Source organism: Sceloporus occidentalis, unplaced genomic scaffold, assembly GCF_023333645.1.
Source record: "Sceloporus occidentalis isolate IW3139 unplaced genomic scaffold, rSceOcc1.0.p SCAF_17, whole genome shotgun sequence".
In the NCBI taxonomy this organism is placed as follows: Eukaryota; Metazoa; Chordata; class Lepidosauria; order Squamata; family Phrynosomatidae; genus Sceloporus; species Sceloporus occidentalis.
The window spans coordinates 16,440,138-16,463,868 of record NW_028316997.1 but is presented as its reverse complement, the minus strand read 5'-3'; the positions used below and the strand labels follow the sequence as shown (position 1 = coordinate 16,463,868).

The 23,731-nt window shown below is 38.2% G+C and overlaps 2 protein-coding genes across 3 annotated transcripts; one reads left to right on the top strand and one right to left on the bottom strand.

Moving 5' to 3' along the window:
- Positions 1–1,258: 1,258 nt before the first annotated feature.
- LOC149302905 (dnaJ homolog subfamily C member 2) lies at positions 1,259–11,310 on the bottom strand. Of its 2 annotated transcripts, none has more exons than XM_089482156.1 (17): positions 11,253–11,310; positions 9,933–10,123; positions 9,404–9,479; positions 8,855–8,953; positions 7,916–8,057; positions 7,005–7,085; positions 6,211–6,276; positions 5,546–5,637; positions 4,540–4,661; positions 3,914–4,063; positions 3,497–3,585; positions 3,019–3,088; positions 2,508–2,695; positions 1,954–2,054; positions 1,721–1,858; positions 1,475–1,617; positions 1,259–1,333 (listed from the first exon to the last, which is right to left on the bottom strand). In XM_089482156.1, exons 1-17 carry the CDS (start codon positions 11,308–11,310, stop codon positions 1,259–1,261), a joined length of 1,881 nt encoding a protein of 626 aa, XP_089338282.1. The 2 variants fall into 2 exon arrangements, with proteins under 2 accessions (XP_089338282.1, XP_089338283.1); XM_089482157.1 differs by having other exon boundaries at positions 1,475–1,626; positions 1,748–1,858.
- Positions 11,311–16,085: 4,775 nt separating this feature from the next.
- Positions 16,086–21,097, top strand: LOC149302904 (26S proteasome regulatory subunit 7). The gene is made up of 12 exons (XM_089482028.1): positions 16,086–16,155; positions 17,096–17,133; positions 17,371–17,452; positions 17,734–17,833; positions 18,539–18,670; positions 18,826–18,898; positions 19,202–19,297; positions 19,557–19,721; positions 19,829–19,916; positions 20,208–20,410; positions 20,644–20,740; positions 20,940–21,097. Exons 1-12 carry the CDS (start codon positions 16,086–16,088, stop codon positions 21,095–21,097), a joined length of 1,302 nt encoding a protein of 433 aa, XP_089338154.1.
- The last annotated feature ends 2,634 nt before the right edge of the window (positions 21,098–23,731 follow it).

Genomic DNA, 23,731 nt, shown 5'->3' with positions numbered 1-23,731 from the left:
AATACTGTTTTTCAACAGTGTATTTATTGTGGTATTACAAATATTTGTATGTTTACAAGATTGCACCCAAAAGCCACAATCAGTCACATTAATACCAACTCCGTCATTTTCTAGGATTCGGCTTTGTACAAGTGTCACAGAAAATGAAGTTGCACGAGCCAAGAATCTCCTAAAAACAAACATGTTGCTTCAGCTGGATGGTAAATGTCACACATTTTAAGGTATCTCAACAGAATGCTATAGATGAACCTTTATTAAGTATATTTTTTGTCTTAAAGGCTCTACACCAATCTGCGAGGATATTGGTCGACAAATGTTATGCTACAATCGCAGAATCCCACTGCCTGAACTGGAAGCAAGAATTGATGTAAGTCTTCCTTTGGAGGTGTTAGATAATTTAATGAGTACTGCACGGATTGCATTTTTATTCTGTTGATAAATCACTCATTAATGGCAAAATATTTTGCTGTAGTTATGGTCTGAAGTACTGTTTTAATACACTTCTAAAATTAATGTCAATCCCACCTTCAGTTGAGCATGTTATTGAATCTAGGCCTATAGACAAAGTACAGTTGGCTTGAAACTTGTATTTTGCTTCAGGTTACATTGTTTACATTTAGATTTGATAGTAGAGACTGCCATAGATAAGACAATAAAAATATCAATTTGGATTTTTTAACATCCTCACTCTTTTTCTTCAGTTGATTGATGCCCAGACCATCCGAGATGTTTGCACAAAATATATTTATGATAAGAGTCCAGCCATTGCTGCTGTAGGTAAGTAAATGCTTTATGTGAAAGGGGATTTAATTAAGTGAAGATAATGCAGATTTTTTTTTTCTGGTTTTATGAAGATACTATCATGGATTATGTGTTTTGGAGATAAGTGATTAGAGTAATTTTGATTTCATGTTGTTTTACTGGCTAAATTCTGAGGTTGTAGGTGTTAAAGACCAACATCGTTGATAACCTACAGAAATCTGTTTAAAGCCCACCTTTGATTTTCTGTGTTTCTCCAGGCCCCATTGGACTACTACCGGATTACGACAGAATCCGTAGTGGAATGTACTGGCTGAGGCAATAGAGAAGATGAGTCTGGTACACATGACCTTGTGTCTACCATGGAGAATTCGCCTTCCTGGGCTACAATTTATAGCTGAACCCTTTTGTACATTTAAAGACAATGTTATAATTTATACAGTCAAATACTGGTGTAGTATTTCCTTTTTTATTATAAAATATAACAGTTTCAACTGCCTCATTTCTTGGCCTTTGTAGCATTCAGCACTTGTTCTTGAGCAGCTTTCTTGGCTTTCACCATTTCAACCAGTTCCTAAGGATAGAAGCAATATACAAAATAAGAAGCCACAAAAAACAAACACTTAAGGTGTAAGAGAAGCAGGGTGACAGGATCATTTTACAAACGTGACCACTTAGTCACACTTTACACATACAAACAAAAGCATCCACAGACCTTGTATCTCTTCATGCAGTCTTTCCTGGAGCGGCCAGGGACAGCGTCTGCTATTTTTTCCCACCTCTCTGGGGTGTTCACAGGGTATGTCTTTAAAGCTTGCTCCAGCAATTTTTGTTCTTCTGTGGTCCAGGGAGTGGAGTCTCCAGGCGCTGTGGGAACGGTAATAACGATTACAGAAATGAACATCTAGCTAGTAAGCTAGTTAAAAAAAAAAAAAACTTAATACAACAATATCATTCCCACCAGTGTCTGTACTATATAAAAACTTACGTTCAAAGCGTTCAGAAGGTACGGCGTTATCTACAGACTGAGGTACAACTTTGTGTTCCTTCTTGAATTTGTCAAATGCTTTCTTATTTATGTCATCCTTTTGGTGGGGATCTGCAATAAGGTTTACATTATTAATATAAAAATAACTATTCTCAGAAGTTATAAATAACAGTGCAAACTAATTATATACATATGTTTTGCATTACCTAGTTTCTGCAGGGACTTTGCTTTATTGATAACATCCTTTGCATTGCGTTTAATTCCAGAGCTGGAGTGTAGGTTCATATAATTGGCAATAACTTCCCACCTGGAAACACAAGCCAAAAATTTGAATCTTACATTCTCTGCTTTTACACATACTGTGTAATTATATATATATATATATATATATATGCATATCTATAAATTACAAATTACACTAATATCATGAAACCTGTAGTTTATTAATGCAATTCTAATACATCTGCTTCTGTACATCACTGCCCTGAATCTAGGATAACAAGGACCGATTAATGTATCAGGAAAAATTAACACCACACTCATAGTAATTCGCAATAGAGGGCATAGGGTAACCTTAAAAGTTTTCTATACTTTTTACCATTCGGTGAATAGTGCTTGTAGAAAAGATATAATTTCAATATAATGAGTGATGTTTGATGACAGAGAAAAAAGTTATTGTAGATTTTTACCAAAGTGGTAAAATTAACATTTTAAAGAAAAGTGATACTGCTTTGTTGCCACAAAACCATAACCGACTAACCTTGCATTAGTCCCAGCTGGAAACAAGTTGACAGCTTTTATCAGTAATTGTAAGTCATCTTCAGACCAGGATTTGCTGCTGCCTCCCCCTCCTGCTGACGCAGACTGATCTGCTCCTTTTGTAGACTGTCGCATGCGAGCCTCTTCCTCCTCTTTCTCTTTTCGCAGTTGGGCATTCACTTCTGTAATCTGTGGACAGATACAGCACATTCTCGTAATTCCAAGTGCACATTCATCGGTTTTAGGAGAACCACATAAAATATGCAATAAGTTTGGCAAAACTGGTCTACTAATGCATGCCTGTGAACCTCTGCCTAGTAAGAGGGGCCTATTAGGTCAATGCCTATAATAAATGCCTTTGTCTCTCTACCATCTATGTCACTCAGCAGGTTGGACATGTGTGCCTGAATGATTGCACATTATTTCTATTTAGTGAAACATAGCTTGCAGCACCGCACAATAGGAAACTGCCGAAGACAATATATTTAACACGCAGATAACAGTCCAAATACCTGTTTTTCTACTGCAAGTTTCCCTTCTTCCTTTGAGCTGGCTGACAAGGTCTCATTCAAGGACTGTAAACTGAAAATGAAATACAATAAAAATTATATGACCTAGTGACATATTTTGATTTACTGCTTGTGTGCCATAAGAACATTGATTAACAAAGAATGAAACTGACAAGGTGGGCCACTGTAAACAATTTGTTTGCTGGGCTACAGCCTGGGTGCAGAATATGAATATAATATGAAGCAACTCTCGGCATAGAAAGCCATAAAAAGGCCAGGATTTATGTGTATTCTTGCCTGAACACAAGTAATTATTTTTTATTTTTTTTAAATTGAAATGCTCATCCCGAATATCCAAAAACTGCTGCCTGTTTTTTGGCCCTTGGGGTCTGAAGGTCCAAGCAACATTAAAAGCTGTGGTCCTGGCATCTTCATATCATCTTCTGCACATTTCACATGGAATTAAGAAAATCTGGATTACCTAGCTAACTCAAGGCGGTCACACAGTTTTTCAATTTCTTCCATCATTTTCACACTTTCGGCTTCATTATCGGAGAAATAACTCCAATTCTAAAAAACAAAACAAAAACAAAAAAAACCGTTATCCTAAAAAGTCATGTGTTTTTCTGTTGATAAAAGATATGTCAATGTAACCTGAAAAAGTGTTTTTTAAACGGTAACAGCAGTTTATCATTCAATTATGATTCTGAGAGGTTGTTGAAGTGAGTAAGGTGTGAAGGCAGTCAGTCGCAGGACTCTAGAGAAGCAGGCACTAGCTTTACAGGACTTTGGCCCTTTAGTGATGCCCTTGGATCTAACATCCACCCAATAAAACAATGAAAAGCACTGCAGCAGCAGACCATTAGAAGTGTTTTGGACATCATTGGCAATCACCAACCTTGCATGATGTCCGCAGCCTCTGCCGTTCCTTCTTTATGGCTTTCTTCTGTATTTCTTTTTCTTTTTTTGCGAGTAGGGCTTGTTGTCTGGCCTCCTCGTCTTCTTTCTCTTTTACTAGCCGTATAGCTTCTAGCTCTGCTTGTTTTTGCTGAAACACAGATTTGCAGATTAATTCATAACTACTCCTCTGGCAACTTTTGACATTTCAGGTCTAATGCATTATTAAAGATATTTTGTGTGAAACAGGCAGCATTTATCCTATTTTATAAGGAGGCCAGATTTAGCTTCAAAGAAAACACCAATCTATTGAAGTAATTTTGAAAACAGAGTCCTCATGAAATTATAGAATTTGCAACTAGAAAGAAATGTTCCATTTTTACCACTTTCTAAAGGTAGAAATGTTACATACACTGCTCATTTATTAAAATTGGAATGGCTTTTTTCTGTAAGTATAATTAGTTTAAAGATCAGTGACAAATGCAGTAGTAAAAACCACAAAAATGAACTCATTCCCCTGCCCTGAACGTGCTTTCTTCCTCCTTAAACACAGACTGCGTAAAACAGAGGAATAATCATACATTCCAGGGGAATTCAGAAGACTCTATACCCTATCTCTCCGCTCACCTTTTCTCTTTCTTCCTGCTCTTTCCGCTTGGCATCAGCTTTGGCTTTCTTTTCTGCTTCTTTCCTAGCCTTCTCTTCTTCTTTAAATTTCTTTATTCTAGGGTCGCTGCTATATGCATTGTCTAGGCGCAAGAACAGATTCACAAAATATATATAAAAATAAAAAACAGATTGCAGACAGACATGCTAAAGTAAATAAGGATAACGCTTGGACATTTTCATTAAAGAAAATTTCAGTTCACTTTGTAGAGCATAATCATTTCATATAGTCACCAAAACAAATACTATTTTGCATCATCTCATACTGTATCTTTCAAAATAGTTACCTACTTCACCTTGTCGAAAGGATAAATACAACGCGAAGAAGTTACAGGCGGTACATTGTTTAACATGGAAATTCGTTTCCTTGCAACATGAAGTATAGTGACACTGATGCAGGAAACAAAGTTATGTTTTCTTTACATAATGAAATTACATTTAAATATGGAGATAGCACAATGAGGATCATGAACAGTCATGTGACATTAAGGACAGTCAAGATTATTCCACTATATCAGGTCCACTATATTCAGGAAGGCAGTGCAATGAATTCACAACACTTTCTGTGATAAAGGGTTTCCTAAAGCTGATCCTAAAACCCTAGGCAGCTATTTGAATTTTACCTTTCACTCGTACATTTCTTTTACGTTACCCGTATCCCTTTTCTGCCCCAAAATAAAAATGGTGTGCGTTTTGAAATCATTTAGTACCCTCTTTCTGAATTAACACTAGTTTATTTTGTCGTTCTCAGAATTGTCGGTAAGCAGAATTGGATGCCACGTGTTTGCGGAAAGTGGCACACGACGTTCGCAGTGAATTTCTTTCAAACACAGCTACTTGCCCATGCTTTAACTTAAGTCAGCAGGGATATGTAATAACATAAAGGTATAACTGGGTATAACTTAACATCTATAACAAACATATATTTGTTAGTTAAACAACCAACATGCAAAAACAGGATACATACCAACTAATGTTCTTATCCTGTTCATCTCTTCTTTTTTCCTCTGTGCTCTGGCTGCCCTGTTCTGTTTCTCAATCCATCGCCTCTCATCACGGCTATATACAATTTAAAAAGTGTATATTATATATATATATTTTATAAAAGTACCAGGATAAAGCACATGGTTCACACACACAAGTATATTGCATGTTAGAAATTGGACAGTTACTAATCATTGCACTTACAAAGAATCAGAACAAAAAAATTGTGGGCATATCACTTAAAGGTGCACTTCCACCTAATGCGATGAATGTAATTCTTTTGTAAGCTAAATAGCGTTAGAAATATCAATACTTATGCTCTTCAATGCCCACATTATAACCATAACTAATTCTTTAATCATTTTCAATGATGCCTTATTCATAATACTTTTCATGGCAAAGAAACTGAAAAGGCACTTTGAACATCTGTTTTTAAATTAGCTTTAATGGAGGGGATGCATTAAACCCCTTAGAAACTTCAATCTACTCAGCTGGGGCACAAGATAAATTTTGCATTTTTAATATTTACTGCACTGAATTGCTACAAATGTTATTAATATTTATTTATCACAACAATTATATGTATCTACAAATAGTTTACATAATGTTCCATAATGGGGACTAAGCATATGAAATGCTAAAACTTACCACTCCGCCTTTTCTTTTTCTTCTTCATCCAAGTATGAAAATTCTCTCCAAGAATCGAAATTATACCTTGAATGAACACAGGTTAAATGTAAATTCAACCAAGAATAAGACTGCTGTGCACAGCATGTAGCCCTAGAACTTAAAATCTCAAGAAGAAATCCTTCTGAGCTTACTTAGAGACTGCATTCCTCACTTAGCTAACCAAAAGGTTAACATTTTCTCACTGGTGGTGCGTATTATACACACACACAACTGGTGTTATAAATCAAAATGGTAAAATCACAGCGCCCATGGACCACCAACCAGTTCCAGACCAATCTATGACTCAACTGGAGCCATGAAAGCATCAGTGACGTATTAACTGCAAAAGTCTGTACATAAAATGAGATATTTCAGGACCTAATTTATGAAGAAAAAAAAATAAAAATAAAACTGAACGTTCATTTTTCACTTCACTCTTTATGAGAGGTTGGTGGGGAACCTTCGTGGAACTAGCCATAGTTTCTAGCTTTTTAGAAAATATAGACTTTTGCGGAGCATCTTTGGACTGAGAGCATAATAAGTGATGCACATCTTAATATCTGTTTGTAAATACAAAGGGTAGATGAACATCACACAATTATGAGGTGTTTTCAAACTCATTAGTTGGAAAAGTATTTTTTGATAGAGCACACATTACAAAAAAGGTAAGGACCAGTGAAATATTATTACAATTTGACTGCTCAACTGGAGAGAAGGTAAATAACACACTGGTTACTCCGTTCACCTTAAAAGCTAATTTTACAGACACTTACCAGAAAGAATAAAAGGCATCCACATCTTCAATAGATGTATTCATATCTCCAAGTTTTGGGACATTTTTCTGGTTTGACCACCTGCAACAGTCAAATATCCAACAACTAGTAAGGAGGAAATATTGCACAGAGTTGCAAATTTCTGGTTTCTCTGTAGTCAAGTAAACTTTAATGTTCTACAGAAACCATAAATGATTAAAAGTTTCTAAATGTAAGAAAGTAAACCTGATATTCTTCCATAGTCATGCACAAGGCTGCTTGCTTTAAGGCAGACCACAATATTATGAAGTTCCAACAGGTATTTCTTGTTGGTTGAATTAATGGTCGAATTCTCCTCAGAAAGAGTTTTCCTTTATTTAGATCATGCGCATAATCGAGACAAGGCACACAACACACAAAAGTCGAAGCGTTGTCTGATTACATGGTTTATATAACCTCTTATCTACTTCTAATAGCATGCATCATTATGATTGGTTACTTTTCAAGCAAGTTACACCTCTTTAAGCTGCATAATTAAGAATGGCCTAGACTTGACCCTTTGCACATATATATATATTATTTTACCAAACGGCAAACTGCTTTCACATGTCCATTAGGAATGTATTTAACATCTCTAATATACTTGAATTCACTAGAACACTTTTTGCTCTTCTGTGCATATCTGCTGTGGACCTCATGGAATTTTTTGCAACTATATACAAGTTTTGTCTGATTGCACATACAAAATCTTCAAAATGCTTTTATTTGGGACTTTGCAACAAAGAAAATATGATTTTCATATGGCGGAACAAAGTCTTTCAAATTAGCCCTTGTTAATCCACTTAAAGGAATATTTTATTATACTTCAACCAGTAAAGCAATAGGAAGGATAATGGATATTCCACAAGTCATGACCACTACACCGTTTTTACCTGCTGTTTCTCTCAAACACAGGTGCAAATGCTTGAAAGAAGTTGTCTTTGCCTTCATTTTTGGAAGGTACAGAGTTGTCAAAAGTTGGATCGATGCTGTTAAACGCTCTCCTCTTCAGTGGGTCAGACAGAATTTCATTTGCTACAGATTGCAAAACAAACAAGTTTTACTATTACTAACAGCTCTACTGTGTTACATATGATACATATAATGCAGCTAGTTCTTTTGACTTTCCTCTCTGTGATTAAAGTATACTAATTACAGCTGCATAGATATCCTAAAACGAGATACCCCACACTGTCACACCCAATTCATACAATTATATTTTATCTCCTGATTAAGCCAGGCCCTACCTTAAAGACTTGGCAATGTTGACAGAACCCCAGCCACAGTTTTTTGTTTAATAGTGCATTTACTTTCTGCTTTGATCCCTCAGCTGGCTAAAAGTAGCTTTGGACCCTGGAGTGGACATACTAGGAGGACAGCCTACTGGAGTCAGGGGCTTTCTTCTGCTGTTGCAGTGGGGTATTGTGTTTTATTTATTTTTAATATCTATTCCTTAACCTTACTTAGGTACTGAACAATTTTATCCAACAGAGGGAAGACTGGTAGTTATTGAAAATACTTTTTTTGTTCTTCCCTTGTGAGTGTATTGCACTTTGTTCCTTGTAGTGGTGTCCTATTACACTTTTTATATTTATTTTCTTCTGTTGTATATGCACCGTGTTAAGTTGCCATCAACGACCACATTCTGAAGGAGTGTGTTGTTTTCACAAAGGGATTTGTTTTATCACATCCCATTGTACACTGGTATGTTGGATATTCAGTAAAATATACTATTTTCTCAATTTCAAATCAGAAAGCAAAATCCTCCAGAGTACAGAAGGGGGAAATACAAAAAATTGCGAGTAGCCTGCATACTGCTCCTGGACACTCACCCTTGGTGATGCATGTGAAGTAGTCATTGTCACCTTCAACAATCTGCTCCCCGGCTGCTTTTCTCTTGTCTGGATGGTGTTTCAGGACCATTGCTTTATCTGTTAATAACCAGTAATTATGTTTAGTTCACATGTAACTGAAAAGACATGCTTGCCTTCGTTCTTGGAAGGTAAATTTCATAAATGCAAGTCATTTGCTATTTTGTTCTGTTTACCAATGCAATAAACATGTCTTTAAACAATTATTGCTACTGATACAGTAGCCTAAAAACACTTGAAGTTATGTTACTGGCTCGAGAAGAACTGGCATCTACATATTTTTACAAATGAATTTCATGAAAAACTAGCATATTCATTTATTTCCTCTTTGCCTTTTCCTCAACACAACCTTACAAGGGCTTGCAGAATCAATCAGCTTCCACAAAAGGAATGAGTGGCTGCATAAAAGAGGATCAATAAATGAGGGAAAAACAAGCAAACGAATACTGCAGAATTGAATTATTTTAGTGTACCTGTAAAGTTCATTTGCGAAAGTTTATTATCACTTACGTGCTGCTTTGATCTGCTTCTGTGTGGCCTTATACCTCAAATTCTTCAGCCCGAGTACAGCATAGTGATCTTGGTTCTGCAAGAATGAAAACACAATTGTAATATTATACCCTTAACCCATCCAAATACTTCATATTACAGCACAGATGGGGTATCTTGGGGTTGCGGAAATACATTAGGAACACAAGAAACAGACTCCCAATGACAGAGGGCAAATGTGCAAATAACAAATAAGTGCAGCTGACATCACGAGGAAGCTCTCATAAATGAAACTTTGCTCACATTGCACGGCAAGCAGGATTGGTGAAGTAACTTCTGGTATGACTACCATTTGAGGAGGTACATGTAACATTTAACTGTATATTGTAACTTTGTACTTTAGAACAGTTTATTAATAGTTTACAGTTGTTCTTACACAAGGAATTTTAACAATAGCACATAATTATGCTAGAATACCAAACGACCTTTAGTTGGCAATAAGTAGCGAACACTATTTCAGATTTCACATAGAGTTAAAGGGAATATGAACCTTCCAGTCCTTGGGATCGAGCGTTTTCAAAAGTGCAAATTCTTCTATCTGAAACTCTTCATCCTCAGACTCTTCAGATGACTCCTTCTCATCCTCTAACTCCTGGAACGAGGCGGAAACGTTCCTGTTTCTTCGTTTGATGAAGGCTTCAAACCATCTTCCCACAGGTTCGACCTGGCATAGTACTGAGGCTGATATAGAAATAACGCTGCTTACTTACAGGAATAAGCAATTCATGTTAACATCAAGCATGCATATATATGTTTGTGTCAGTCGGGTAACATTTGCAGTATATTTAAGAACTTTTCCAATGTGGAATCCATCCTCAGCCTTGCAGTCCACCTAGAGTATTGTTTACAGTTCAGGAGACCCCATCTCCAGAAGAATATTGACATTTTAAAGAGTTCAGAGGAGGGCTATTAAAGAGTTTAACAAAGTATAGGAGGAGAAAGAAGAAGTCATAATCTAAAACTAGAGGCTTAGATGTAATGTAAGAAAGTTTTACTTTACTTCAAACATGCATGGGACAGACAAAGCTATCCTGAATCTAAGATGAGACTAAGGACTGATTAAGGGCCGAGTCTTTACATCCGGAAAAACAGGTAAAGTAGACGGCCCGAATGGGTCTTTTCTGCCTTCAAATTCTATGTCCAAGAAGATTCTATTGTTTTACATCCACTCTTTAGAGATGATTCAACACCTGTAATTATGGGAAACAATATGTAACCTATAGAAGAAATCACTGCGTGTGACAAGCACAAACTCATAAGTGTGCATGAATTAACAGTACACCTGATGGCCCTCTGTTCCATTTGTACTTATGTGTGATTTAAATTATTCCACGGATTGTAACAGTGCTACGGAAACTGTTAGAGCTATATAAATAAATGTCATGAAACATTCTGGTAGGCTGGTTGAAATCTTTACTGCAGGTTTAAAAAAAAATACTGTAATGTATTGAAAATGTGATAATGAATAACACATTAGAATCCAAAAGAATATTACAATTAGAGAAATTAAACAGTGGTCAGATTGCAAGCTGAACATCACTGACAGTATATGTGCTTTAATGGTTTATTTAGAGCTCTCATATTCTGCAACGCTGTACAGGTGGCAGAACACATAACGTGTATTTACAGAATCAAAAGGTGAGGATGGCCTGCTCTGTGGAGCTCAAGATCTAGAAGAACATGACGGCACTATATCCCATTTACTGTACAGCTATCACATTGACCCCTGCTGCATGCGAGTCCAATGGTACTAGTACGGACACAAGTCGGAACCTAAGAGGGGAGGACCCGCTGATCCGTGCCACAGTACCTGCACTCAGGGTCCTGGTGACCACGGTGACATGCTCGGGTTTGGCTTCAAGGAGCATGGTGCAAATCTGCCGGACACCGGGGAGCGCTGCAGGAACCTTTCTCTCCCGGCACTGACGGACAAAGCCGCATGGAAGCAAGAGATACACTTCCGGGTAACAGCCGTGTTCCACAGACAATACTGTCCGGGCGGCAGCAAGTACGCAAATCAAGCGTTCCGTGCGCTGCACTGTGCTAAGATAATAGATGGTGCGTGCTTCCTAGTAACAGTGCGTGGCTTTCCCCTGTAGATTGATACGTGAAATGCATCAAAACCTGTATGCCAACACATTCCTCAGTGTTGTTTGTTATATGGAGAGTTATATACTGGAACAGCGTGAAGAGAGTCCTTTCCAAATGTTTTCTCTGATGAATTGTTTCTTCCCGCTTTACACCGCCGGCAGATGGCAGATGAATATCGATTTCATTGAAATAACTCTTGAATTTAGCTCTATAGACTGAGGGGTCGTCAGTGCGTTGCTCACCTGTAACCTCAGTGGGACTGAAAGAGTACAATTTATTTGCTGATATATATATATATATATATATATATATATATATATATATATATATATATATAATTTGAACATAAAGAAGAAGGCAGAATATATGACTATGGAAAGGCTGTGTAGGTGGATAGATAGACTATTTTCCTTTTACCCAATGCTGGGGCAAGAGACGCGTATAAAGTATAAACACATTTACCAAACCAAACAAGTGACTGATAGGAAACATGATACAGAGTTATAGAATAGAAATAGATTGTAAGCCCAGAGGAGCCTTTTATTTTCAGTCAGTGTTTCTCTGCATGTTACTGCAGCAGGCCGATAGCTGTCAGTTTGTTGGGCTGATTTGAAGGCCTGTGTTTGTTACCTCATTCAAACTGTAAAATGTCAGTTATTGTTACATATGTTTTACTACATTTTCTACTATTGTGCTCAAAATGTAATGCCGGTCTGTCAGAAGTTTGTAGGGAGGGTGACTATGCTGACCTAATGCACAGCAACTATGCTGAACTGAGATTATTCAGCTTTTCTTTTTGGACAAAAGAGTGTTTCCATCACAATTTTCTGTGCAGCGACCAGATATCTCTGGACCCGTAACAGATTTGTTTGGGCTTTGGTGTGGCAGATGGAAGAAGCTACACATAGCATTTTAATGATCCCAACCAGAAAACCAGTCAATAGTACGAAAGGCGAGCAGATCAAATTGAAGGTACCTCGGATAAGTCTGCATCAAGACAGGTCTGAAAGAATGTACTGTGCCTGCATTGTCGAAAACATGGCTGAAGAAACAGCATGAAAAATGATCTGGGACATAAAAAAAACTACTGTGCCAAGTCCATAGAGATGAAATCGGGAGACTGGTAACAGAATGTCAGTGCTTCAGTTAAAGAAAATGATGTGCATGTTACCGAGCATACTGGTGTTTCCTACTATCATCAAATGTTGAAGAAATATACAGAACTAGGAAAACAAATGAAAAAGTATGGCAGTACCTAGAAATTTTACACCAGTTGCAATGGCCCAGTCCTCAACCCGATTGAAATGCTGTGGTGAGACCTTAACGCATCTCAAGAAACCCTTATGGATGTACCGGTACGTCCTGACCTTCTTGCTGCAGCAGGGACACATCCTGGACTCCCCCTGTCAGCATTGCTGGCTTTCTGCTGCCGGATCTCCTGTAACAGCTTTTACTGTAACAAATGTTACTATTTTAAATGCCTCATCACGCCATCGGATATTACCTTCCGGGTTGCGTCACTGCTGACATCACCTGAATGGTCATCGGAGGACAGGATATCCCCTGCAGGGTCTGTCTAGAACATGCTCGGATATCCGATCACTCCAATGAGGCACTGATCATCAGGGCCGGCCCAAGGCAAAATGCCGCCTGGGGCGAATTTTAAAATGCTGCCCCCCCCTTTTTTTACCCTTCCTCTCCCTCTGTCCCTGCCGCCCCCCCCCCCCATATTATCTACCCTTCCTCCCCCCCTTGTACTTACCTTTCAGCAGTCCTGCGGCGAATCTCCCTGTTCAGTCTCGGTGCCGGCTTGTAATGCTGAGCGCCGGAAATCTTCCGGCACTCAGCATTACAAGCCGGCACCGAGACCGAACAGGAAGACTCGCCGCAGAGGAGAGAGGGGCGCCGAGCGGGTACTGACAGCTTGGTAAGCGAAAACCACTCGGCGCCCCTTTCTCTCTCTTTCACTTTAGAAAGAAAGAAAGAAAAAAAAAAGGGCTTGGGGCGGCAAAGTGCCGCCCCTTCAAAAGTGCCGCCTGGAGCGGCTGCCCCACTCGGCTCCATTGTTGGGCCGGCCCTGGGTGTTGGTGCAATAAGGATCTGTGTATAAGTAGCCCTCAAGCAACATTTTGTATTTCTTCATCAACCTCAACTCACGAGCGTGGCTCTGACAGGTAAAGGAAGGTGGGAGTTGTAGTTCAGTGAAGCCCAAGGTCTTGTGCTTCTCATCCTCCGTATGAAGAACAGCAGCTAGTGGAAGAACTCAAGCCCTAGGCAGGATCTATTTAAACAGAGCGTGTGACACAAGGACACAATATACATACACTGGACACAGGGCCGGCCCAAGGCAAAATGCCGCCTGGGGCGAATTTTAAAATGCCGCCCCCCCCCCCCCTTATCTACCCTTCCTCTCCCTCCGTCCCTGCCGCCCCCCCCATTATCTACCCTTCCTCTCCCTCCGTCCCCCCCCCTTGTACTTACCTTTCAGCAGTCCTGCGGCGAGTCTCCCTGTTCGGTCTCGGTGCCGGCTTGTAATGCTGAGCGCCGGAAATCTCGCCGCAGAGGAGAGAGAGAGGGGTGCCGAGCGGGTACTGACAGCTAAGTGGTAAGCGAAAACCACTCGGCGCCCCTTTCTCTCTTTCGCTTTTTTTTTTAAAAAAAGGGCTTGGGGCGGCAAAGTGCCGCCCCTTCAAAAGTGCCGCCTGGAGCGGTTGCCCCACTTGGCTCCATTGTCGGGCCAGCCCTGCTGATCATAGACACTGTGATCTCTATGCAAGTCCCCACAGACTTGCATAGAGATCGCAGGGAGGAGATTGAGAAACAATTACAAAAAAATCACTAAAATAATAATAAAAAAACAATAAAGTGAGCTAAGTTATGTCATTGTGATATCACTGGCATTAATAACATGTTTAAGAGGTCCCTAAGAGGACCTCTAACCATACTGTGCTGATAACAGTGCAATTTTGTTTTTAATACAAATAATAAAATAAAAACATTATAAAAAGATAATAATAAGAAAAGAAAAAACCCTTACATCCCATTGCCCTAACTGCCTAATACAACATCTAAAAGGTATAACCCTCCTGCTCACATTCACAACCCCCAAACCCGTTAAGCCATACGTATAAAAAAAAAAGGGGATGGATATGGCCCTCTATAAAGAAAAATACTAAGCATGTGGGGTATTTCCGTAATCAGGAGATGCAGCTAAACCATTTTGGCTGAGTTTCTCTGCCGTAACACATACCCTGTGCAATAAAATCTAAGCAACACAGAAGTGTTGGTGAAAAAAAAGCGCAGGAAATAATTTCTGCGGCCACCTTTGACAGCAATTGGTGGCCAAATAGCTACATGAAGAGTGCCCAAATACTCCTGATATGATAGTCTGGGTTGTCGGCTTTACAGAAATATATACTTTTGTGGGTATTTTTGGTTTAATTAAAAATTGCAATCCCATCATACCTAATGTAAAAATTCTACGGCTTTGTAAAGAGTGCATCTCAGAGTGGTGTTTGCGCAATCGGGCATTTAAAACTGTAACAGTTTTCCGGTGTTCGCGCCGGCAGCTATTACAGGAGATCAATCAGCGGGATGTGTCCCTGCCGCTGCAAGAAGGTCAGGACGTACCGGTACGTCCATAGGGGTTTCTTGAGATGCGTTTTATGGACCTACTGGTATGTCTATAGGGAACTGAAAGGGTTAAGGAAAGTAAACCAAATTATCACGACTTACACATACTTAACAACTTTCGCTCCAGGTGTCTGGAGCTCATTTCCCAGTGTTTTACAGATTAAACTCGATGCTGCCTGTGCATAGGCAGTATTTTTATAGAGACAGGACACCAAAAAACTGGGACTGTCCCGGCAAATTCGGGACTGTTGGCATTTATGGACTGACAACAATGGCAACGTCCATGATTGCAGATATAGGAAGTTTGCTATATTCCTGTATACAGCGATGTGTTTTCCAGAGGACTTCCTATTTAATAATAACTGGATGCTGACATGCTAAGAACTTTTATCCTGTGTATTGTTCAAAACATCTACTGGAAAAAAAGAGGGAACGAGACAATGTATAAGGCATATTGCTGGGAGGCTGTATTACAGTTGCAGCGATCTTTTTTTTAATAGAAATACCTTTATTACAGAAGATCATTTATCATAAGAAGCAGGACTCTGTAATCGCTGAGTTACGGTAATTATCTACTGCTTTTTCCTAACACCTGTTTCTCTCTTATAAACAATATTTTAATACTAATAACCTTATTGAGAAAGACTGAAATGATTTCAGAATTTATTTTGTGCCGTGACGGAAGTGGCTGAAAATGTACACATCGTGCACAGCAGCTCCACACCAACAAAACGGCCTAAAACACGCTCTAGCGACAACGTAAAACATAAAACGGCAATGCGCTGTCACGTGACCACGTCCCTGGTGACGCAGTTCCGGTGTCTTCCGGAAGGACTTTTTCTTTGCTGTGTAATTGTGGACCGAAGAGTGAACCGGTAGCTTACATCGGAGTTGTGTGCGTTTGACAGCGGTTATCGCAATGCCTGACTACCTGGGAGCGGACCAGAGGAAAACCAAGGAAGAGGAGAAGGAGGATAAGCCTATCCGGGGTGAGCGCCGTTATATGACGGCTCGCGGAAGTAGGCCTGTAAACCTATAGATGAGGATCATTAGAGCAATAATGGAATCTACGAAGTATAGTCCTGATCTGTTACACGAGTATCACTGGGGTATTAATCACTGGGGTATTAATCACTGGGGTATTAATCACTGGGGTATTAATCACTGGGGTATTATCTCATTAGCATACTGACGTATGGCCCTGATTGTTTTTTTTATACATTTCCTTTCATATGCTCTGCCCGTTTTCTGGCCCGTGGTAATGATTAAGCTGCCAGTCCTTGTCATGTTGCAATACCTGGGAACTCGCAGGGTTTTGCCCCATGCTCAGTGTGAACGGGATAACTCTCAGGGTCACACAATCTGGAGCTGCCTCTTCTCTATTCTGTGATCATATAGAAGACTCCCAGTATGTTATGGTTGGTAGTCCTACTTGATTGCAGGTAACAATTAAGTGGATCTTTAAACAATGACAGGTCAAGGTTTCCACGACAACCGGTATTGGAGAGATTTGGGCAAGGCATTTGACAAGTCAATACAAAAAAAAAATCATGATGAAATATTAACCCTTTAATAGCCCAAGTGTGTCAGCTCATTAAAGAAGTTCCGGGTTTGCTTGTTACCCTTTGCTCTTTTCTCTCTGGAACAAAATCAAATTGATTAAAATTAAGTTTAAAGCTGGTGACAGTGATAGGGTAGCCATCGCTGAAGTGACCAAATGACAGGTGCACCCATTGCATCGTATCTCATATGGAACGCTAAAATAGAATTAGCTGTGGGTTTCATTGAAATACCCCGCATCCTATAAAATGCAGCTACTGTGCACAATGTATTTTTCTAAAGCGTATGTATTTCTTTTTTATATAAATATCATGTAATATTTTGTGAAATACGTGATTGTAAAATACATTTCCTCTGTTTACGTTTCAGCGCTGGATGAAGGCGACATCGCGTTGTTAAAAACCTATGTAAGTTGCTGATATAATTCTAACATTTCCAGCTGTGAGATAATTTGGTTATTTTCCTTTGGTCCGTGGTGATTGCTATACTGATTCTGTAAACCAGTTCCTATAAAATGTGTGTTGGCTTTCCTTTAGTTAAAACTAAAATTGATTTGTAAAAGAAAGAAACACTCTGCAGTTGAACTCCCCTGTAATTTTTGGAACATTGTTTTTTTTTTTAAATGTTTTATTTTTTTATTACAGGGACAGAGTACATATTCCCGTCAGATTAAGCAAGTAGAAGATGATATACAGCAGCTTCTTAAGAAAATCAATGAGCTCACAGGTATGCATTATATCAGCCTATTAACCATTTTTACCTAAACATCCAACCACATCTGGACAGTAATATGTTAAATGGAGAGGTGGGTTGTGGGTGTTGTAACAGTGTTACTCGATGTCCATCCTTTATTCCACGTTTAAAAAAAAAAAAAAGTTATCATAGATCCTCCTTTACTATGTTACTTGCTATGCTTTGTTTCCAAACTACTTTAGAATTTTACGGTACTCTTTTATATCACTCAGTGGATTTCTCCCAAGTGACTGACTGATTCTGTGTTATTTCAGGAATTAAAGAATCTGATACTGGACTTGCTCCCCCAGCTTTATGGGACTTGGCTGCCGATAAACAGACTCTTCAGAGTGAGCAACCACTTCAAGTGGCCAGGTATTCCATCCATTAAAACATTTTACTTGGGTCAATTGTATTCTTTGATGCTAGTGAACTCATGCTTTGGATTGAAGAAAGGAAAAATAAATAAATTATATATATATATATATATATATATATATATATATATATATATTCAAACACCAAACTTTATGCGCCTATTGATCTGGTATTCTGCCCCACCGTTTTTTGGCTATGTGAGGTCAAGAATATTCAGTTTACAGACTGGGTGCATTTCGATGTTTAATTAGAATCTTGTCAATGAACAATTAGTTTCATGGCTGCTTTCGGTACACATCATTCTGTTGAGTTCAAAGATTATCAGCATTTACACGTTATGATTATGTTTAATGTATAAACACCCCTTTAACAGGGCACCAGGCCCAGTGAGGGAGGTATTTGTAAAGATTTGGCTCCAATATAGCCTATCTTAGTGACAGAATAAATGGGATGAAATGTTGTTACTTTCACAGCCTGTCTCTTTTCCATACTATCACATGTGACGCCGTCCTGTTATGTTGCATGATGTTTGGGTTTTCATGTGTTCGTAAATGTAATTTAACATGAGGATGGCTTGAAAAACAAAATCGGCATTTGATTTTGTTTTCAAAGCTGTTTGCAGAAGCTGTATTATACTATTGTGTATTTCTCTTCTGACTGAATGAACTGTTAAAGTATTATTTATTTTATTCTCCCCTCTAGATGTACAAAAATAATCAATGCTGACTCGGAGGATCCAAAATACATTATTAATGTGAAACAGTTTGCCAAGTTTGTGGTGGATCTCAGTGATCAGGTTGCTCCTACAGATATAGAAGAGGGCATGAGAGTTGGGTAATTAAAGCAATAATTGAAATTGATATCTCTTTGTTACAGCATATTTGTTCCCATGGGCCATCTCTTTCTTCTTTGTTCTTCTGTGGAATTGTAATAGCTGTGTATACTCGCCAAGAACTTCTGTAATATTGAGTTTACTTTTGTTACTGCAGTGTGGACAGAAACAAGTACCAGATCCACATACCTCTGCCTCCTAAAATTGATCCAACAGTTACTATGATGCAGGTAACGTTTGAGTTTTTTTAATTATAGTTCTTTTGTTTATTGGTGAATGTTATTGCACATAGCTTTCATTGTCTTCTGAGTTGCAGATAGTAAAATGTGTTTCAACTAGGCCTGTGTCCATGTGATTTTTTTTAAAGCCATCAAAATGGTTTAAATGTTTCTGTTCTAACCCCAAATAATTTATTTGGAATCGGTATTATTAAGCTCTATTAGCCCTTAAGTAATCATTCTTTATTGTGTGGATCATGTATTACATGTAATATTGCACATTAACGATGAACTATATTTTGTGTTTTCTAACAGGTGGAAGAGAAGCCTGATGTCACATACAGTGATGTTGGTGGTTGTAAGGAGCAAATTGAAAAACTAAGGGAAGTTGTTGAAACACCACTTCTTCATGTAAGTGACGGGTTCCCTATGTAAATGGGGAGAGTGTGTGAATTAAATAGAACCATGTTTTTTTTTTTTTTTTATTTAGTCATTTCCTTTTAACCTGTGGTAAAATATATCTGCGCTAGAGCATTGTAGTTTGGCTCGGTACTCTATATAGGCGCGGGTGGTCCAGTGTAAACTCTAGTCTGTGAACTTTTATTTATTTATTACACATTATACACTTTTTACTGGTTTATGTTTTTAAAAAAATATCTTTCTACTACAGCCAGAACGATTTGTCAATCTTGGCATTGAGCCTCCAAAAGGAGTACTGTTATTTGGACCCCCTGGAACTGGCAAAACTTTGTGTGCTCGTGCAGTGGCTAACAGAACTGATGCCTGCTTCATCAGGGTCATCGGGTCAGAATTGGTTCAGAAATACGTTGGAGAGGTAAGAAATGAATGGGTAACACTGTCCATACCTCTGCTATACAGTAAATATTAAGCCATTTTACCTTGTGTCCTGTATGAGTCCAAACTTTCTACTTGTTATTTCAGGGAGCGCGTATGGTGCGTGAACTGTTTGAGATGGCCAGGACAAAGAAAGCATGTCTTATTTTCTTTGATGAAATTGATGCAATCGGCGGTACGTTTTATGTCTTCTTCAAAATACATAGAAGCCACACTTTTGAAAGCCCCTAGAAACCTGTGCAAGGCTTTTTTGTGTTGCCTCTTGAACCCTGCACACCTCGTTATTTTTTGTGCATACCAGTATGGTTTGATATGGCAATGTTGGTTTTGTATAATTGGCGTGCAAGTAGGGAAACATCTGTTAATGTAGTCATTGTGCAGGGTGTTTTTATTTTTTTACTTCTCTCTTTTGATCATATGTTGCTTAAAGCCTAACAGTGACTTCACAACCCCTTTTTGTTGTTAGGAGCTCGTTTTGATGATGGCGCTGGGGGTGATAATGAGGTCCAGAGAACCATGCTGGAATTGATCAATCAGTTGGATGGATTTGACCCCAGAGGAAATATTAAAGTACTAATGGCAACAAACAGACCTGACACCTTAGATCCAGCACTCATGAGGCCTGGAAGACTGGATCGAAAAATTGAATTCAGTTTACCTGATCTTGAGGTAAAATGAATGTTTATTTTGAGGGTATATTCCGTGTTTATGTGCAATATCCTGGCAGCTAGCAGCACCTGATCTGGGCATTGGTGGTAAAAGATTGCTCTTTGCAGGAGGGTTCATGATCGATCTGCTACTGCATCTGTCTACGGGCTACAGTACCATCATTCTTACAGGGCTGCTGCCGACTGTAACGGTTCATTAAATGTTAACTTTTTTTTCCCCCCCTCTCTCAATAGGGCCGTACCCATATATTTAAAATTCATGCTCGTTCTATGAGTGTCGAGAGAGATATAAGATTTGAACTGCTGGCTCGACTGTGTCCCAATAGCACAGGTATTTGTATTGTTGATCTGTTAACATGTGTGAATTTCTTGTTCGTGTATTTTACTAATTACCTGAGAATCTGCATAAAATGGGCTGCTTACACATTCTGTTAAACTTTTGGGGTGCTAGAGGAGTGTATAATGCAAGGCACATATATTGCACTTAGTTTATATATGTATTTAGATTAACTTCTTGTTTCTCATTGTAGGTGCTGAAATTCGTAGCGTGTGCACAGAGGCGGGTATGTTTGCTATCAGAGCACGCCGCAAAGTTGCAACAGAGAAAGATTTCTTGGAGGCTGTGAACAAGGTCATTAAGTCGTATGCGAAGTTCAGTGCAACCCCTAGATACATGACATACAATTAGATGATAAAACACGAGGTATAATCTGCATTAAGATGTTCTGTACTCATTGTGAACAACTGTTCCATTGTCTCCCTGACTGTAAGAAGAGAACCCTGTTTAAGTGTAGATTGGAATAAAAAAAATGTTGTAAACTATCGATGTCTTTGTACAGTTTATTTTAATATCCATGTAATTTACACCATTAAGTAATGAAGAAGCCAAGGTCATTCCGAAAACAAATCATTTTATTACTTATGATCTGGGAAAAGAATCGTACATCTTTTTTTCTTTTAAGCATACATCTCCCCTACGAAGGCTGTTTAACTTTTAGCATAAAAATATATGTCTAGAAAAATATACTATCAGCAAATAAAGTACACTAATATTTTGGTAAACATAACATGTGTTATAAATTTTAGCACACATTTAAAACTAGTTTAATCTGAGACATAGTCCCCCCATGTGGTGTGTGACACCACTGTGAAACGAACACAACTTTCCATCACATGTGGCCTCTGTAACAGACCCGTTTATATTTAAATCATACTGTCTTTACCAATTATCCTGAGTACAGGTCTGTCAAATTGACACAAATAATATTAGGCTTACATGAATTTTACTAAAGGCAGAGTACAAACAATGAATAAAGTATACAAAAGAAAAAAGAGCATCTGTCGCTTTCTAAAGTCATTCTCTTTACTGGTCCATATACCTATCCCCTAGAGCTTTAATGATTAAATTAAATTTATATACAATTTTGTTGACAGTATGTGGGACTAGTAATATTTAACTTTTAGGATTTGTATGATTTTAATGTAACCATAATAATAAATGAATCCTTCAAAATATAGGGTGAGGAGACAATTTTTTAAACCAGGTATTTTGCCATCTACCCCCCCCCCCAAAAAAACCACTGAGGCAGATTATTTGAAACACAACATCCCCATAATAATAATTCTACTATGACAACAAAATCACAAGATATATGTAGCTAGACAAATTATGAATTTGATATTTGCCATGTGGTGTGCTTTACATTCTTATGATTTAGGGAACCATTTGTCAGCAATCTGCACAAGACGTGAACTCTAAGAGACGCTGCACCCCAAAACTCTTACAATTCCAGATTTGGCATCTTTAATGACTAGTTGTGTTTATTCAGCTACTAGCTACTGGTGTGTTACTTTTTTCTTCTTCACCATTTAACTTTTTTTGTTTTTTACTTTATACAAAACACCCATGTATCATTAGATCCTGTAGTGTTATGGCGGCTTGACCTGTTTAGTTTCAAAGAATACACTTATCAAGGTTGGCAAACAGCATTGGCCTTTTAAAACCTGTACTGTCCAGCATCATGACATGCTTAAATATACACTTACATATTAACACAAGCTCATAATAAAACACACATTGTATAAACATGAAATATGTAGATGAAAATGTACGTGCCTCAGTAATTCTGACAATACCAAGACTTGACACTGACTGTACAGCCCATGTTACCACATCTTCATGCCTCCGGAACACTTGTCTCCTCGCTGAGACTACATGTTGGAGACAGTGAGTGTATACGTCGCTACCACTCTGTGGACAAGGTAGGGCCTTAAGTACACCTTTCTGTAACAGCTGATAGAGGTCAAAGTCACCAATCCAGATATTTTTGTAGATACCTGTTTTTTTTTAAGGTTAGTACATTTAAAACAAAAACAAGCAGACAAGATTAATACTAGTGAGACTTTTACCAAATTGTCATGAACAGTTTTGCTACCTTTTTCTAGTTTTAGGAACTGGGAATCCAATTGAAAATAATGGTTTTACATTATAAAACACACACTTTGTGACCGCATTGTGCACACTTTGCATAAGACTGAAATGTTATTTCAACTAGTTTTAGTAATATCACATTTGAGAAAAAAATAAAAACTGGCATCATGGAAAATACATTAACAAGGATTCAGATATTGCCAATGCAATGATTTTTATAAAATCTGATTCTAATGTTTCTATTCTCCGCAAAGTCTTCCAACAGTTATGGCTTTTAGGAATATAGCAAAATGGTCTGATTCCTAAACCTCTGCCAACCCTTCAGTCTTCCCTAACTTTAAAAAACGCATCCAAAAATATATCCGCCGTTCTCGATTACACTAGACTCATACACATGCAGTGTAACAAAACATATCTTTTCAAATAATCTCTATAAACCTGTGGTATATATATATATATGTGTAATAAATCAGGGCTCTGAGGTTTGTCTGTACCAACATATACATCTCAGTGCAGTGAGAGGAATCTATAGTAAACACTGGTTTGATTTGTCAATAAGAAATATAAAATTTCAGGGGTAAAAATAAGAAAATAACTATATTAACAGTGCACTATTTATATTCCACTAACTGCTGATATAAAATTCTGTACCATGAGTTCACATCTGTAAGTATATAGTACTATAATTAACATAAGCACCCACGAACAAACGTCAAAACCCACTTAAAACAAACTAAAACTAGAGACAGGCTCATTAAAACCATTTCTAACGCAACAGGTGTAACAGACACTCGACAATTACAACAAATAAACAATTTTATGTATCAGGAAGAGTAAAATGGGTAATTGGCGATTGGTTAAGAAGTCACAGTTTAACGGCATTAAGGCTCA

What these genes read in the sequence shown, in the direction of transcription:
- LOC149302904 (XM_089482028.1), top strand. Translation starts at nt 16,086, where the DNA reads ATGCCTGACTACCTGGGAGCGGACCAGAGGAAAACCAAGGAAGAGGAG. An exon ending in GAAGAGGGCATGAGAGTTGG is followed by an intron (nt 18,671 to 18,825) that starts GTAATTAAAGCA and finishes TTGTTACTGCAG; the next exon opens with TGTGGACAGAAACAAGTACC. An exon ending in ACTGTGTCCCAATAGCACAG is followed by an intron (nt 20,741 to 20,939) that starts GTATTTGTATTG and finishes TTCTCATTGTAG; the next exon opens with GTGCTGAAATTCGTAGCGTG.
- LOC149302905 (XM_089482156.1), bottom strand. Translation starts at nt 11,310, where the DNA reads ATGCTCCTTGAAGCCAAACCCGAGCATGTCACCGTGGTCACCAGGACC. An exon ending in GAAGCAGATCAAAGCAGCAC is followed by an intron (nt 8,954 to 9,403) that starts GTAAGTGATAAT and finishes GGTTATTAACAG; the next exon opens with ATAAAGCAATGGTCCTGAAA. An exon ending in AACTTGCAGTAGAAAAACAG is followed by an intron (nt 2,696 to 3,018) that starts GTATTTGGACTG and finishes ATCTGTCCACAG; the next exon opens with ATTACAGAAGTGAATGCCCA.